The 15,469-nt window shown below is 39.6% G+C and overlaps 1 protein-coding gene across 1 annotated transcript; it reads right to left on the reverse strand.

Moving 5' to 3' along the window:
• Positions 1-7,827: 7,827 nt before the first annotated feature.
• LOC130372747 (uncharacterized) lies at positions 7,828-10,371 on the reverse strand. The gene is made up of 2 exons (XM_056578903.1): positions 10,229-10,371; positions 7,828-9,767 (listed from the first exon to the last, which is right to left on the reverse strand). Exon 2 carries the CDS (start codon positions 9,758-9,760, stop codon positions 8,720-8,722), a length of 1,041 nt encoding a protein of 346 aa, XP_056434878.1. The 5' UTR covers positions 9,761-9,767; positions 10,229-10,371; the 3' UTR covers positions 7,828-8,719.
• Positions 10,372-15,469: the final 5,098 nt, after the last annotated feature.

Here is a 15,469-nt window from a genome sequence, read left to right on the forward strand (position 1 = left end):
ACAAAATATCAACCCGTCAGTTTCTTTTCAATCTCATAGGTTCCATGGGCTCTACCGGAATTGGCGTGACTTCGCCATAGCAACAGCTTCCTCAGAGACCCGCCCACAAAGCTACTTCCGTTTTTTGCTTCTAATTTGCGTTTCAGGCCGTTAAAATAGGGCCCTCTGTCTTTTAACAGTTCCAATCAATGATTTACAAATCCAGCATCAGCAATAGTCAAATAGAGCTATCACTATCAACTGATACACCCACACAAACCCCTGTGCTGCTATGAGTAATACAACTGGTTGTGGTTATAACTTATTTAATTTGATATTAAAAAATATATATCATAACAAAACACACATTGTGACCCTAATACATAGTTGATTATAAATATAAAATCTGTCCATATTTCTTAATTTGCAAACCATTAAAATAAAATATAAATGTCATTAGTTTTGAGGTTTGAGATGCTTACCTGTTTGGCTACGCGTCAGTATTGGTGTAGAATCCTTCTGCCGTCGTCTGAGCTCGCAGACCTGATCGGCTGTGGTTTTAAATACAACCTTGTTCAACTTCCTGGTTCACAGAACAGGAAAACAATTTTTATTTGGGGCGGGGTTAACTCATCTTGGAACAGAACATGTTTTAAAGCGGTACAATTTATTTGTTATGTTGTGTAGCAACAAAGGTGGCAGGATTGGGATTTTTCCAACATTCTCTTTGGGACCAATGGTTGTCGTACAATGTCTGTTGCCGACACACCCACAACTGTGTTCTGACTGGTTTGGTTTGTTGGTGTGTGATACCATTGATACCCAATGTGATCAGGTCTTGACTATCCCTATTTTTCTTAGCATTTCTGATCCAAACTTCAAAAGCTTAGGAGAACCAGCAAACTATCCGGAGCACCCACCGAAATGTAAGAAGCTCCAACAATAAATTCCTTGTTTTTTATTGCGTTTATTTTTGTGACCACAATGCTAAAGCGCCTTTCACACATGCAGTCTTACCGTGCAAAGTTCCAGAAGATTTCCTGTATTGGGTCATGTGTGAATGGGAAAAGGGATCGATATTCCAGAAAATTTGCAAGGGCCCTGCCTGTCTGTCTGTGTTGTGATAACCCAGTCTCACATCTAAATGTATTGTAGCTGCGTTGGTCGACAGTGCAAAACGTAGTCACTTTGCAACAACTGCTCTGAAATTCTGACATGGCTACATTGTTTGACCAGTTCTTTTCTATAGGCACTGCATCCACGTCATACGTTTTTGTCTGTCTGTGAAAACAAACAAAACGGCTGATATTTATAATCTTCTCAGTAAAAAATGCAATATTTTCATATTGATTCACCATTAAATGGGTTTTAATAACATTTGTAGCATAAAAAATGCATTTAAAAATGCATTTAATTGTCATTACCCTCGTTCAGTGATTGTATATGGTGTTTAGTTTGTAGTCATATCCAATATTCTCATCAGAAAATTGTTAGAATACAATGTTTTCTATCGTTGAACTCTTAAACCCTAAGACCCCCCAACCCCCACACAAACACAAAACATTTTTGCAGACACTATGCTACAGTGGCAAGAACTTGAACATGAACTTGCTACAGTTGTTCATTTGGTCACTGCTGTCACCGAAAACCAAACATTGCTATTGATTCGACAAGGGGGGATCTAAGAGTTGCATCTTTGCGGCTATAAAGGAACTACTGTATATTAATGTTTATTTCCTTTAAACATACCGTAAAGGAAAAGCGGTGGGGGGGGGGAAATCATATTGGAACCAGCGATATGATTGAAGGTTCTTTTCATTGTGGCTATAAAATTGGCGGGCTGGGAGTAGTTTTCTCCGCCTGGATCGTTGGATTTCTTTCCTCAAAGCCTGCCCACATTCTCTAGGGGACCATTGGCTGATGTGCAATGTTCTTCAAAACACCTCGATACTCTAGCACTGAATAAAAAAGCTTGCACCAAGTGGGTCCTTGCAGGAGGTTGGTGAACTCATTGACATCCAATGTCAGTCAGGTCTTGACATTTACTTTTTAATTTGGTAGAATTGGTATTACGAACTTCTAAAAGTTAGGAGCATCAGCAAAAATGTAGGGAACACATATTAAGACAATATTCTTTCTATTGATTAAATTTTTTTGTTACCACAATAGTAAGAGTGCTTCTTTTTAAGAACAAGTGGGATGTAAATACAGGGAAAGTAAGCCTACAGACTGAAAACAAATTATTACAGAAATCCTTCAATACCTCACTAAAGAGCATTAAACAAATGTATGAGAATTATGCTTTTATTATATATTCAAGATCACTGTAATTCTGAATATTTTAATTAGTCACCAATAAACCCCCCCGGAAATGTAACATTCCCCCAGGGAACACCCCTACTAACATGTAATGGTAGTGCCCATCCTCACTCGCAGTGTGGAATAATATTAATAATAATAAGGAAGTACGCTTAACTCGCTATCTCAAACAGTGTTTTTGTATTTAATTCCAACATGCTCATTTGGTCGAATGGGATTTTCTTCAGGTCGTTGATTGAATTGAGAATTCCAAAAGTTGATTCAGTACGAAGGATTGATAGAAGGACTACAAATCCCATAAGATGACTTTCTGCCATGGTCATCCTTGAAAAAACACAACAAAAAACACATTGTTAAAATTAAAGTTTGTTCAACACGGATTATTGCCTCTTTTAAAATCATAATCCTATAAATTATATTTTCATTTTAGTATACTATGCAATGTTAAATACTAGATTCTGATAAGTCATAAGGTTCCAAGGGTGTGCATTATTTTTCAATAACAGGAAACCTCTGTCTTTTAACACTTCCGAATCAATGAATCAAATGAATTCAACCCTGCTTAATTTTCTCTGTCAGAGGGCTCGTAGATTCCACCAGAAGTGGACGGATAAAAACAGCTTTACCACACTGCTCAAGGTAGCTAATGAGAGCAATAACTGATTGACAACGGGCAGAGTCATTTGACCCGACATTGACAATAATCCTCAAAATTGTAGATGGGAGTGTAGACAGCATCTCCCGGCGCTTAACCAGGACATCAGTAACCAAGGCGCCTGGCATACAACGCGTGATAGCGCACTTCGTGCTTGGCCCCCTAATAAGGAAGTAGGCGCCTAAGCTGTAGAAATTTTCATAAAGAGTTGGCGAGCGGTTTAGGCTGTGTAAATCAAACGTGGCAGAATAATGATAATAAAACTAACGAGTACAATAGGTTGCCTTTCGGTTTATGCTTGGCTCCCTAATAAGGAAGTACGTGTAACTCGCTATCGCAAACAAACGTTTTCTTTAATTTAATTCAAACATTTCTCATTTAATCATCTAATTTAATAGAGAGAGCATTAAACCTACCAACGGAGAAATACAGATTAAGATACATTTATTCAGGCACATAATGATTGTACTTCCTAATTGTACAGAGGAAATGAAAAAACACTTATTCATTAAAATAAAAAATAAAACACACACACACACACACACACACACACACACACACACACACACACACACACACACACACACACACACACACACACACACACACACACACACACACACACACACACACAGCAGTAGCCTACTTGATTTGTCAAGTGCAAAACATTTACCCTGTCTGTCTGAATCATTCTCATTTAAAGATTGATTAAACACATCTGGATCAATACATTACCAGACATAACGATTTACAGGGTGTGCTTCCCTGTCATTTCCCTGGAATTAACATGCGTTTAAAATTGTTTAGATATTGTTCACATATTGTCTGCTACCCTGGTAAAGCAAATGCAAAAACGTATGTCTTTGTGGAGCCTGACCCGATGGCATTTTAGTTGAACCGATATTTCAAAGGTTCCCCACTGGTGTCCCGCTGGTTCTTGTAGAGCACTATCATCACTTCTCCCTGTATTATCCATAATTTATTATGTACTTCATTCTATTTTAGATTTGAAGATTATAAGAACTGTATAGGCACTCATAAGAAATCAGTGGCGACTGGCAAATTTTATTTTAGGGGGGGCTGAAAGCTTGTAAACCAAACCCCTGTAGGGGGGTCTGGGGGCATCCTCCCCCCGAAGATCTTTGTGATTTTCATATAAAAACGAAGCATTCTGGTGCATTCTGACAAAATAATTGACAAAATCACGCATTAAACTGTCTACAGTTAAGTATGCATTTAGAAAAATACCATAAAATATCTATATAATATGTGCAACCTTTTTTGTGTGGTTGTTCAAGACACACTGAAGGCATGATGCCACCATAGGTTTGCGGAGAACAATATACACTTGAAAGGGGGAGAGAGAGAGAGAGAGAGAGAGAGAGAGAGAGAGAGAGAGAGAGAGAGAGAGAGAGAGAGAGAGAGAGAGAGAGAGAGAGAGAGAGAGAGAGAGAGAGAGAGAGAGAGAGAGAGAGAGAGAGAGAGAGAGAGAGAGAGAGAGAGAGAGAGAGAGGGGTTTTGAAATGTTCAATGTAACAGCAGGGGTTGAAGAGACTCCCGTGTGTGTTTGCGTTTAACATTACTTGTACTGAAACTTTGCTCGCCTCTCTTTCAGTGCAGCAAAGCGGTCAACGACTTTCTCATTGAAATCACGCATGGACGAGGACTAGTTCCCTCTCCATGGAGAGCATGGCCAGTGCATTCAGACGTTCCTGGCCCATTGAATTTCCCAGGAAATTTCTTAAGTATTTTCAAAGTTGAGAATCATCTCTCAGCTGTTGTCATAGGAGTAGTTATGAGAATGTTCAACAAACTCAGTCTCAGAGAATGTCTCCTAGAGGTTGTAGCTCATGATAACCTGGCACAGTGCCAGTGCCCCACAGCAGGCCTTGAATTCAGGATTCTCATAGATCAGACACAGTTCCGTCTTGAGCTTTGCCTTGTTCAGCGTTGGATATGCCTTCACAGTGGCATTCAAAGCATCAGCAGGAAATGAATGGCAGTACCTTTCAAACATATTTCCTTGTACTAAGGAAGCAATCACAAGGTGGCCAGTGAAAGAGAACCTCGCATTGTTCTCACTTTAGATCCCGTACCTGCAAAATGCATAATTAGCAGTTTAATAAAGGATTTATCAACATTAATTAGCATAAAAAATGCTTAGTAAAGGTTTAACAATGACACAATAGGTAAGTTAGTAAGGCTCAATAAATGGCTTTGTAATGCTTTTATTAGCACCTAAGACACTCATAAGACTATTATTAATGTTAAGCAATCAATAAATAGTTAATACGTTTCTTATAAGTGCTTATAAAAGTTATATAATCTCACTATATGTTATTAACAATTATTAACACCAATTAATGTTAATAAGCATAAGTGTCTTATTCCCTATTAACAAAGGCTTAATACAAGGACCTTAATATAAAGCGTTACCCAGGCTGACTATCATTTAGGGGGCCACTCAATGACAGAAGCATCATCAACACGCCCTCAAGTGGTGTGAGAAATAAGAAAAAGGTCATTTACATTTCCTATTGAGAAAATACTACCTCAGGGGTAGTATTAATCAGGAGATTTTCAGGGTATAAATGTCAAGGTATGTTGTTCCCACATACGGCCCATCAGGAGAATAGCAGGAGAATATCAGGATTTACACGCGTGTCTGAAAGCAGCTAGTGTGTGAGCATTTGATAACATTATAAAATGAGTCAATTTATGGGTTACAGGGGTAATTGTTCAATGGAAAGTGTTGTGGACTATACAAGCAAATAAATTATTAAATAGCTTTGCTGTTATTCAGGGATCAAAGTGCATTGACATTTAATGCATAACAATTACTATTGGTTAGTTGAAAATCATAAAAAACGGCTACAAAGAAAAAAAAAAACGACCTAGCTATAGTGAAATAAAGCATGGGCTTGTGTTGGGGAGAGGGATGAGGGGGGTGTGAGGTCAAGATTTTGGATTGTACATTGGCTACCTGACGTGAGAGTTTAGATGTTTATTTTATTATGTTTTTACCAGAATAATACTTCATTGAGATTAAACATCTCTTCAAGTGTCCTGTCCAAGACAGGCAGCAGAAGCATACAGTCAGATACACACAAAACATTAGAAAAATAAAACAACTAAAAGGTAGAGGGGAGAGAGCTTGGGAGGAAGTTTCGGTTCTCGAACGTTACATTTTGGAGTAAGCTTCGGTTCTCGAGCTCTGTTGGGTCTGCAAGGCGAATTCCTCTGGTTGATCACGATGAACAACAGCAGTCCGACACACGCCAGATGGCCCCACGTGTTTCTTACAGACGAAAGTTTGTAGTTGTTGATGCTACTTCCGAAGTCATCTCCAATCTCTGACAGCTCGTAGTGCTGTGAGATGAAAACCTGGTCGATGGTGTTCTGGTCCAAGAGCGAGAATATGATGCGGGTCCTGTTCAGTTCCTCACTCCCCAACTGATGGCTTCAGTAGGAAGGATTGATAGAAAAAGGAATAAAAAGCCCATTAGATGACTTTCCAACATGGTCCACCTTGAAAAAACGCAACACAAAACACATTTATTAATTTAAAGAAAAGTTGGTAAATTATGATTATCATTTAATGATATCAATTATTTATTAAATCTTATTTGACCATACATTGTTAAATACTTGATCCTGCTCTTTCATAATGTTCCTTTAACAGTCTTTTAACTGTTCCAAATTAATGTGCTCGAATCCAGCAACAACAATAGTCAAATTGAGCTATCACTGTTGACTGATACCCACACAAACAACTGAAACAGTACATTTCCAGACCTGAATGACATTGGATGACAATGAGTTCACCAACCTCCAGCAAGGACACACCTTTTCCAAGCTGTTCTATTCAGTGTTAGAGTATCAAGGTATTTTGAAGAACATTATGTATGCATAGTGTAGGGGAGTAACGGAATACATGTACCGGCTTTACGTATTCAGAATACAAATTATAGCTAACTGTATTCCGTTAGTTACAATTTAAATAGTTGGTATTTAGAATAGTTAAATTGATGAAATCAATGGATTACATGATGATACTTCTGTTTCAGTAGTTTATTCGTGCTTTCACACCAACAGCATTTAGTGCGCACTAAATGAGTTTGGTCCCTTGGTTCGGTACGTTTGCGTTGGTGTGAATGCAACCGACTCACTTCGATGTGAACCAAATCAGCCGACCGAGATCTCCCTGAACAGCTGGTCTCAGTTCGCCTCCAAACGAACCCTGGTACGGTTCGCTTGAGATGTGAAAGCGAACGCACCTCGGTCCGATCCAGTTCTACAAAGCATACGCCTCTTTGGACGTAACAGGCACCCGCTCAGCCGCGCACATTATGGGAATTATTGTTTGATATTGTTTGTTCCACTACAGCAAATTACATAAAATAGTGCACTTTCAGGGAGTCTTGGGCCTATCACATTCAGCAAGTTTGAACGGAAGAGCACACCAGAATAGGCCTGTTTAGTAAGCAGGATTAGATGCCGCATTCCTACACTTATAAAATTAAGTAATCCAAGTATTCAGAATACAATACTCAGATTGAGTGATGAAACGGAATACGTTACATATTACATTTTTGGGCATGTATTCTGTAACTGGATACATTTTAAAAGTATCCCTCTCAACACTGATTATACACCGGCCATTTGTCCCCAAGAGAATGTGGGGAAAGAAATCCAACAATCCAGGGGAAGAAAACTACTCCAATAAAACCAATTTTTATACCACAATGATAAAAAACCTTCAATCATATCCCGGCAAGCATTGGTGTTCAGAACTTTAGGAGCATCAGCAAAAATGTAAGGAACACAAATTAAGAAAAACAATTTTTTATTGATTTCGTTTTTTTGTTACCACAGTAGTAAGAGTGCTTCTTTTAAGAACAAGTGGGATGCAAATACAGGGAAAGTAAGCCTACAGACTGAAAAAAGAGTTACAGAAATCTTTAAATGCTTAACTGGAGATCATTAAAAATAAATGTATGAGAATTATGGTTCCATTATATTCAAGATCAGAGCCCCCACTGTAATTCTGCATATTAAAAGTATTCACCAATAATCCTCCCACGGGAATGTAACATTCCCCCTCGGGATACCCTAACATGTAATGGTAGCGCTCGCCCTGACTCAGTGTTGAATAATAATAATAATGAGGAAGTACTGGATTGTCAAGTGCAAAACATTTACCCTGTCCGTCTGAACCGTTCTCATTTAAAGACTGATTAAACACATCTGGATCAACACATTACCGGATATAACGATTTACAGTGTTTGCTGAAAACATTTGTTTTAAGTTTTTTAGATATCGTTTACATATTGTCTGACACCCGAAAAGAGGCAACGACGTATGCCTTTGTGGAGCCTGACCCGATGGCGTTTAGTGGAACCGATGTTTCAAAGGTTCCCCAGTGTGGCCCAGTACTCTAGTGAAGGATCCCACTGGTGTCCCGGTGGTTCTTGTAGAGCACTGACTTCACTCCTCCCTGTAGGGTATGGCGTGGAACTCCACTCCAGTGAACCTTGGCCTTCCCATGGGGTCAGCTCTGCCCTCTACTGTCATCACCTTTAAAGCTACACATTGTCTAGCACGCCTCTACATCTCCAAACGTTTATATTTAGTTCTAGGATTGTATGTATTTGGTGTCTTATTTATTCTGCACTTAGGGTTAGGGTTTCACCCATTCTATTCTCCTATTCTGGTTTCATTCTGTCAAGCACTTTGTAATCTGCTTTCGAAAGGTGCTCTATAAATTAAGTTAGGGACACGTACATTATTATTATTATGTTTATTGCTATTATTATTCCTACTATTAGTCTACATAACTTGAATGCACACCAACATTTGTGACAACATTGAACAATGTCCCAGCCCTGGTTTAGTCGTCTGAGGTTGAAGTTGTTCTCTGGGATATTCACAGATATGTGCGGAGTTGCGCTTGCTTGAACGTTATGTTTCGGAGGACTCTCTGGTACTCGAACGTTAGGTTTAAGAGGAAGATCCGGTTCTCCAACGTTTTGTTTGGGAGGAAGCTTTGGTTCTCGAACGTTACGTTTTGGAGTAAGCTTCGGATCTCGAGCTCTGTTGGGACTGCAAGGAGAATTCCTCTCGTTGATCACGATGAACAACAGCAGTCCGACACACGCCAGCTGGCCCCACATGTTTCTTACAGACGAAAGTTCGTGGTCATTGATGCCGCTTCCGATGTTGCCGCCGATCTCTGACAGATCAGACTGTTCTCTTCGGTCCAAGGAGAAGACTCTGAGCTCCCTCAAGAGGTCGATGGTGATCCGGTAGGTGTGCACTGGGTCGTACCCAGTCCCCCGATCTTGATTGGCCTCGTAGTGCTGTGTGATGAACACCTGACCGATGGTGTCCTGGTCCAAGAGCGAGACTATGATGCGGGCCCTGTTGAGTTCCTCACTCCCCAACAGATCGTTTAGTTGACCAGTGAAATAAGAGGGCAAAGAGTTTCCATCATTGTTGATCATGGGGTTGATGTTGCCGAGGGTGTAGTACTGCTGGCCGAAGGGCAGTGGATCCAGGACTCCCTCATAGTTTCCATAGTGATGAGTGTCATGGTCTGGTTCAAAGGTCAGCACTATCGCATCGTTGTTGTCTATTTCTATGGTGTTGGCAAACCAGTGGAGCAGCACAAGGCTGTGCTGGGGCACCGATTGGCCGAATGGGATGTTCTTCAGGTCGTTGATTGAATTGAGAATTCCTATAGTTGATTCAGTCCGAAGGATTGATAGAAAAAGGACTAAAAAGCCCATTAGATGACTTTCCGACATGGTCGACCTTGAAAAAACACAACAGAGAATACATTTACTCAATTAAAAAAAAGTTAAAATGAAATACGGACTTTCTTTTTTTTAAATCATAATAAGAATTGTATATTCAATCTTATTATACCATGCAATGTTAAATACTTGATCCTGTTTGGTCATAATGTTCCTTAAACAGTCTTTTAACAGTTCCAAATCAAGGCGCTGCAAATCCAGCAACAACAAATAGTCAAATAGAGCCATCACTGTCACCTGCCAACACATACACAAACCACACTCCTGCTATTGGTAATAAACTCTGTTGTGATTGTTTTTTACTTAGTTTGATCATTAAAAAAAAGAAGCAAAAGAAAACACACATTTTGACCCTAGTACATAGTTGTTTATAAATGCAAAATCTGTCAATATTTCTTAGTTTGCAAAACATTAAATTAAAATCAATGTCTCGTTAGTTTTGAGGTGTGAGCTGCTTACCTGTTAGGCTACGGTTCAGTATTGGTGTGGAATCCCTTCTGCCGTCGTCTGAGCTCGTAGTCCTGATCTGTTGTGGCTTTAAATACAACCCTGCTTAACTTTCTGTTTCACAGAACGGGAACAACTTTTCTGGTTTTGGAATCGATATTACGGATATCTGCAGTGGCCCTGCCTGTCCGTCTGTGTTGCGTTAACCCAGTCTCACACCAACATGTAGCATAATTGGTCCACAGTGGAAAACGTAGTCGTTTCACAATAATGGCACTAAAATTGTGAAATGGCAAAGTTTTTTTGCCTGTTCTTTTCTTTCAGCCTGCATCCACGTCACATGTTTCTGTCTGCGAAAACAACAAGATGGCTGAAATGGATATTTGTTTGCATTGTTAACACAACATTTTCATTGCCATCTATGACTACTTTGCCTTCTACGTTGTGTATTTGACAAATAAAATAACTTGAACTTGCTACGGTGGTTGATATGGACGTTGGTGTCACTGAAAACCAAACATGACTATTGATTCGGCAGGGGGGGTGGGGGTTAAGTGTTGCTTCATTGCGGCTACAAAGGAACTACTGTACATTTATGATAATTTCCTTTAAACATACAGTAAAGGAAAGGCGGTGGGGGGGGGGGGAATCATATTGGAACCAGCGATATGATTGAAGGTTTTTTTTCATTGTGGCTACAAAAATTGGCGTGATTGGACTAGTTTTCTCCCCCTGGATTTCTGGATTTCTTTCCGCAAAGCCCGCCAAAATTTTCTTGGGGACAAATGGCTGTCGTACAATGTTCTTCCTCAAAACAACTCGATACTCTAACACTGAATAGAAAAGCTTGCACAAAGTGTGTCCTTCCTGGAGGTTGATGAACTCATTGTCGTCCAATTGAAGTCACACAAGACGATCTGATAAAGAATATAAACGCTCTAAAAAACTCCCACAGTCGTGATAGTTATGGCTTAAACACTATGTTTTTGAAGACTCATGCTAACAGCCTTATACCTCTTCTCTACCACTTAATCAACCTTTGTATTAGGCTGTCCATTTTCCCCTCCAACTGGAAAAAAGCCCAAATCTTACCAATTTTCAAAGCTGACAACCCTTGTCTGGTTTCTAACTATAGACCTATAGCCATACTCCCAACAATATCTAAGCTGCTTGAAAAAACCATACACAATCAATTAAGCTTCTATCTTGAAAGCAACAACGGGCTAAGTGACTGCCAACATGGTTTCCGTGCAAAGCGGTCCACTACGTCAGCTCTACTACTCTTCACTGAGGAAATTCAGAACTCTATAAATAGAAGACACACCACTGGAGCAATTTTTATTGATTTTAGTAAAGCTTTTGACACAGTAGACCACCTGATTTTATTATCCAAACTTCACTCTTTTAACCTATCACCCTCTGTTCTAGATATGATTTCCTCTTTTTTAACAGACAGATCACAAGTTGTCAAAATTGACCATGCAACATCTCAGCCCTTAGGATGTGACATGGGTGTTCCACAAGGAAGTATCCTAGGGCCTTTGCTTTTTCTTTTATACATTAACGATCTCCCGCAAGTGTGTAACTACTCTAAATGCCTAATGTATGCTGATGACACCGTGCTCTTTCTGTCCGACTCAAACCATGATACCATAAACTCCAAACTGTCATCTGATCTTCAATCTTTGCATAAATGGTTAATTGACAATCACTTAACCATCAATGTTACAAAAACTAAATGCATGTATTTCCACTCATCCAGAAAGCATCTGTCCTTTACCAGTCCCATCATCTTCTCAAATCAAAATCTTGTCATTACCAATACATATACGTATCTGGGTGTGTTACTTGACTCACACCTCACTTACCGCGAACACACCTCCAAGTTAACTAAAAAGTCGCATCAGAAACTATATGTATATAACAAGATTAGACCATACCTATCCTCAACTGTCTCCGAAACCTACCTGCATGCGATTGTATTCTCAACCATCTCCTACTGTATACCAATATGGCCTCTCACCACCAAGGAAGTTACTGAATCCATCGCACGACTATACAACCGAGCTTTAAAGATCCACAGTAATCTTCCAAAATGAACACACCACTGCACTCACTCAATCTCACGCTCTGTCCTTTCAAAATTGTATTTACAGTCATGCTATCACATTTTATTTTCACCTCCAACACAGCACCTCACAAACACTCATCTCCCCTTACCAACACATAACATGCCCCAAGTGCGATTCACTAGATCTGTCTCCATGGCCCTCCACCCAGTGCCTGCTTTCAATAACGGCTATGGACGGAGGTCCTTCATCCACACTTTCACCAAAGTCTGGAATGGCATTCCCCATCACATTAGAGTATTACAATCCATCAAACAGTTCAAAAAAGCATATAAATTGTTACTCCTCAACACATACACTTGCAAACACTGACTTACACGTGCTATGTCCCTGTTTTTATGTTTTGTATGTAAATGTGACGTGCGATGTGCCTTGTCCCTGTATGTTATATTGTGCTGCAAACAGGAACCTGCTGGAAATCAGTTATTTTACTGAGACAGGCCCGATTATATTGTAACTTTGTTACTTGTAATACTTTCCTGTATAATAAAAAAAAGAAAAAGAAAAAAAAAAGTGATTCAGGTCTCGAAATTTACTATTTTAATTCAGAAAGTTAGGAGCACTAGCCAAAAAAAACACAAATTACAAAAATAAATAAATATTGATTGTGTTTTTTATTACCACAATAGTAAGAGTGCTTATTAGAATAAGTCGGATGTAAAATCATAGGTTAAGTATGCCAAATAAATTGAATCCAGAAATCAAACACTTGCCAAATGCTTGCACATTTATAAATTAAGCCTACAGACTGAAAAACACAAATGAACACATTTTTAAAAACTTAAGATCATTAAACATGAATTTATGAGAATCATGCTTCCATAATAATCAAGTTCAAGGCCCTCACTGTAATTCTGTATATTGAAAGCATTCACCAATAACCCCCACACCAAAATGTAACATTCCCCATGTGAACACCATTACGAACATGGAATGGTAGCGCCCTTCATCACTTGCATTGCAGATTAATAATATAATAATAATACGCGTAATTCACTATCGTAAACAGTGTCTTTCTATTTAATTCGACCATTCTCATTTAATTGTCTCAATTAATGCAGAGAGCATTAAGCCTAGTCTTTTAAAGCATCAATTTATAAGCATACAAAACGTGCACACACACACACAGAGGAATTTGGATTGTCAAGTGCAAAACATTCACCCTGTCCGACTGAACCGTTTTCATTTAAAGACTGATTGAACACATCTGGATCAAGCCATTATCTGATATAAGGATTATTTACAGTGTGTGCTTAAAACATACCTTTTAAATTGTTTCGATATTTTTCCCATATTGTCTGACACCTGAAAAGAGGCAACAACATGTGTCTTTCTTGAGCCTGACCCGATGTTTCAAAGGTTCCCCAGTGTGGCCCAGTACTCTAGTGAAGGATCCCACTGGTGTCCCGGTGGTTCTTGTAGAGCAGTTTTTCCAAAACTTTTTTTATGGGGACCCACATTTTTTTAAATTACAAACCATCGCAACCCAATTCACAATAAGACTAATCTATAAAATCGTGAGAAGAACAAATTTGTGCATAAATGAACATTCCTGAAAGTTTCGACTGCCAATTCCGCATCTGCTTATATATGAACTTAAACCAGCCATTTCGAAGAGATGAATGACAGCTTTGTTTTATGCACTTGTTATTGAAAACATAATACATGTATTAAATACTCGGCCTTAAATGAGACCAAATAAATGCATGTAGGCGGCGTTCACGTGCCCTTGTTTTGGCTATCTCATTGTTGTTATTTCCTCTCACAATGTACATTAACCTTTCAACTAGATTCAATGTATTTATTACAATTATTAGAATAATACAAACATTCAGTACTATCAAACACATACTTCTTGTTTTTAAGTTATTGAAATGGTAATGTGTAAAAAAAAGAATACATCGATATTTTCTTAGTTGAATTTATTTGGCGACCAAATTCAAATCTCCTGCGACCCCCACGTGGGTCATGACCCAGTCACTGGGACAGACTGTGTAGATCGCTGACATCACTCCCTCTTGAAGGGTATGGCGTGGAACTCCACTCCAGTGAACCTTGGCCTTCCAATTGGTCCCAGCTCTCACCTCTCCTGTCATCACCTTTAAAGCTACACATTGTCTAGCACCCCTCTACATCTCCAAACGTTTATATTTAGCTTATCTATGATTGTATGTATTTGGTCTCTTATTTATTCTGCACTTAGGGTTAGGGTTTCAGCTATTCTATTCTTCTATTCTGGTTTCATTCTATTCTGTCAAGCACTTTGTAATCTGCTTTCGAAAGGTGCCCTATAAATTAAGTTCGGGACTAGTATATTATTATTATTATTAGTGTTGTGATTATCGCTATTATTAATCCAGCTATTACTACGCATATCTTGAACGCACACCAACATTTGCAGCAACATTGATCATCGTCCCAGTCCTGATTAGGTCGCCTGAGGTTGAAGTCGTTTTCTGGAATATTCACAGATATGTGCGGAGTGGCGCAGGCTTGAACGTTACGTTTTGGAGGACTCTCCAGTACTCGAACGTTAGGATTCAGAGGAAGCTGCTCTTCTCCAACGTTTTGTTTGGGAGGAAGCTTCGGTTCTCCAACGTTTTGTTTGGGAGGAAGCTTCGGTTCTGCAACGTTTTGTTTGGGAGGAAGCTTCGGTTCTGCAACGTTTTGTTTGGGAGGAAGCTTCGGTTCTCCAACGTTTTGTTTGGGAGGAAGCTTCGGTTCTCCAACGTTACGTTTTGGAGGACGCTTCGTTTCTCGAGCTCTGTTGGGTCTGCAAGGCAAATTCCTCTCGTTGATCACGATGAACAACAGCAGTCCGACACACGCCAGCTGGCCAAACTTGTTTCTTATAGACGAAAGTTCGTCGCTGTCGATGGCGCTACCGAAGTTGCGTCCGATCTCTGACAGCTCGGACTGTTCTCTTCTGTCCGAGGATAGGACTCTGAGCTCCCTCAAGAGGTCGATGGTGATCTGGTAGGTGTGCCCTGGGTCGTACCCAGACCCCCGGTTCTGATTGACCTCGTAGTGCTGTGTGATGAACACCTGGTGAGTGGTGTGTGCGAGAATATGATGCGAGAATATGATGCGGGCCCTGTTCAGTTCCTCCCTACCCAACAGATGG

This window comes from Gadus chalcogrammus, chromosome 19, assembly GCF_026213295.1.
Source record: "Gadus chalcogrammus isolate NIFS_2021 chromosome 19, NIFS_Gcha_1.0, whole genome shotgun sequence".
NCBI lineage: Eukaryota > Metazoa > Chordata > Actinopteri > Gadiformes > Gadidae > Gadus > Gadus chalcogrammus.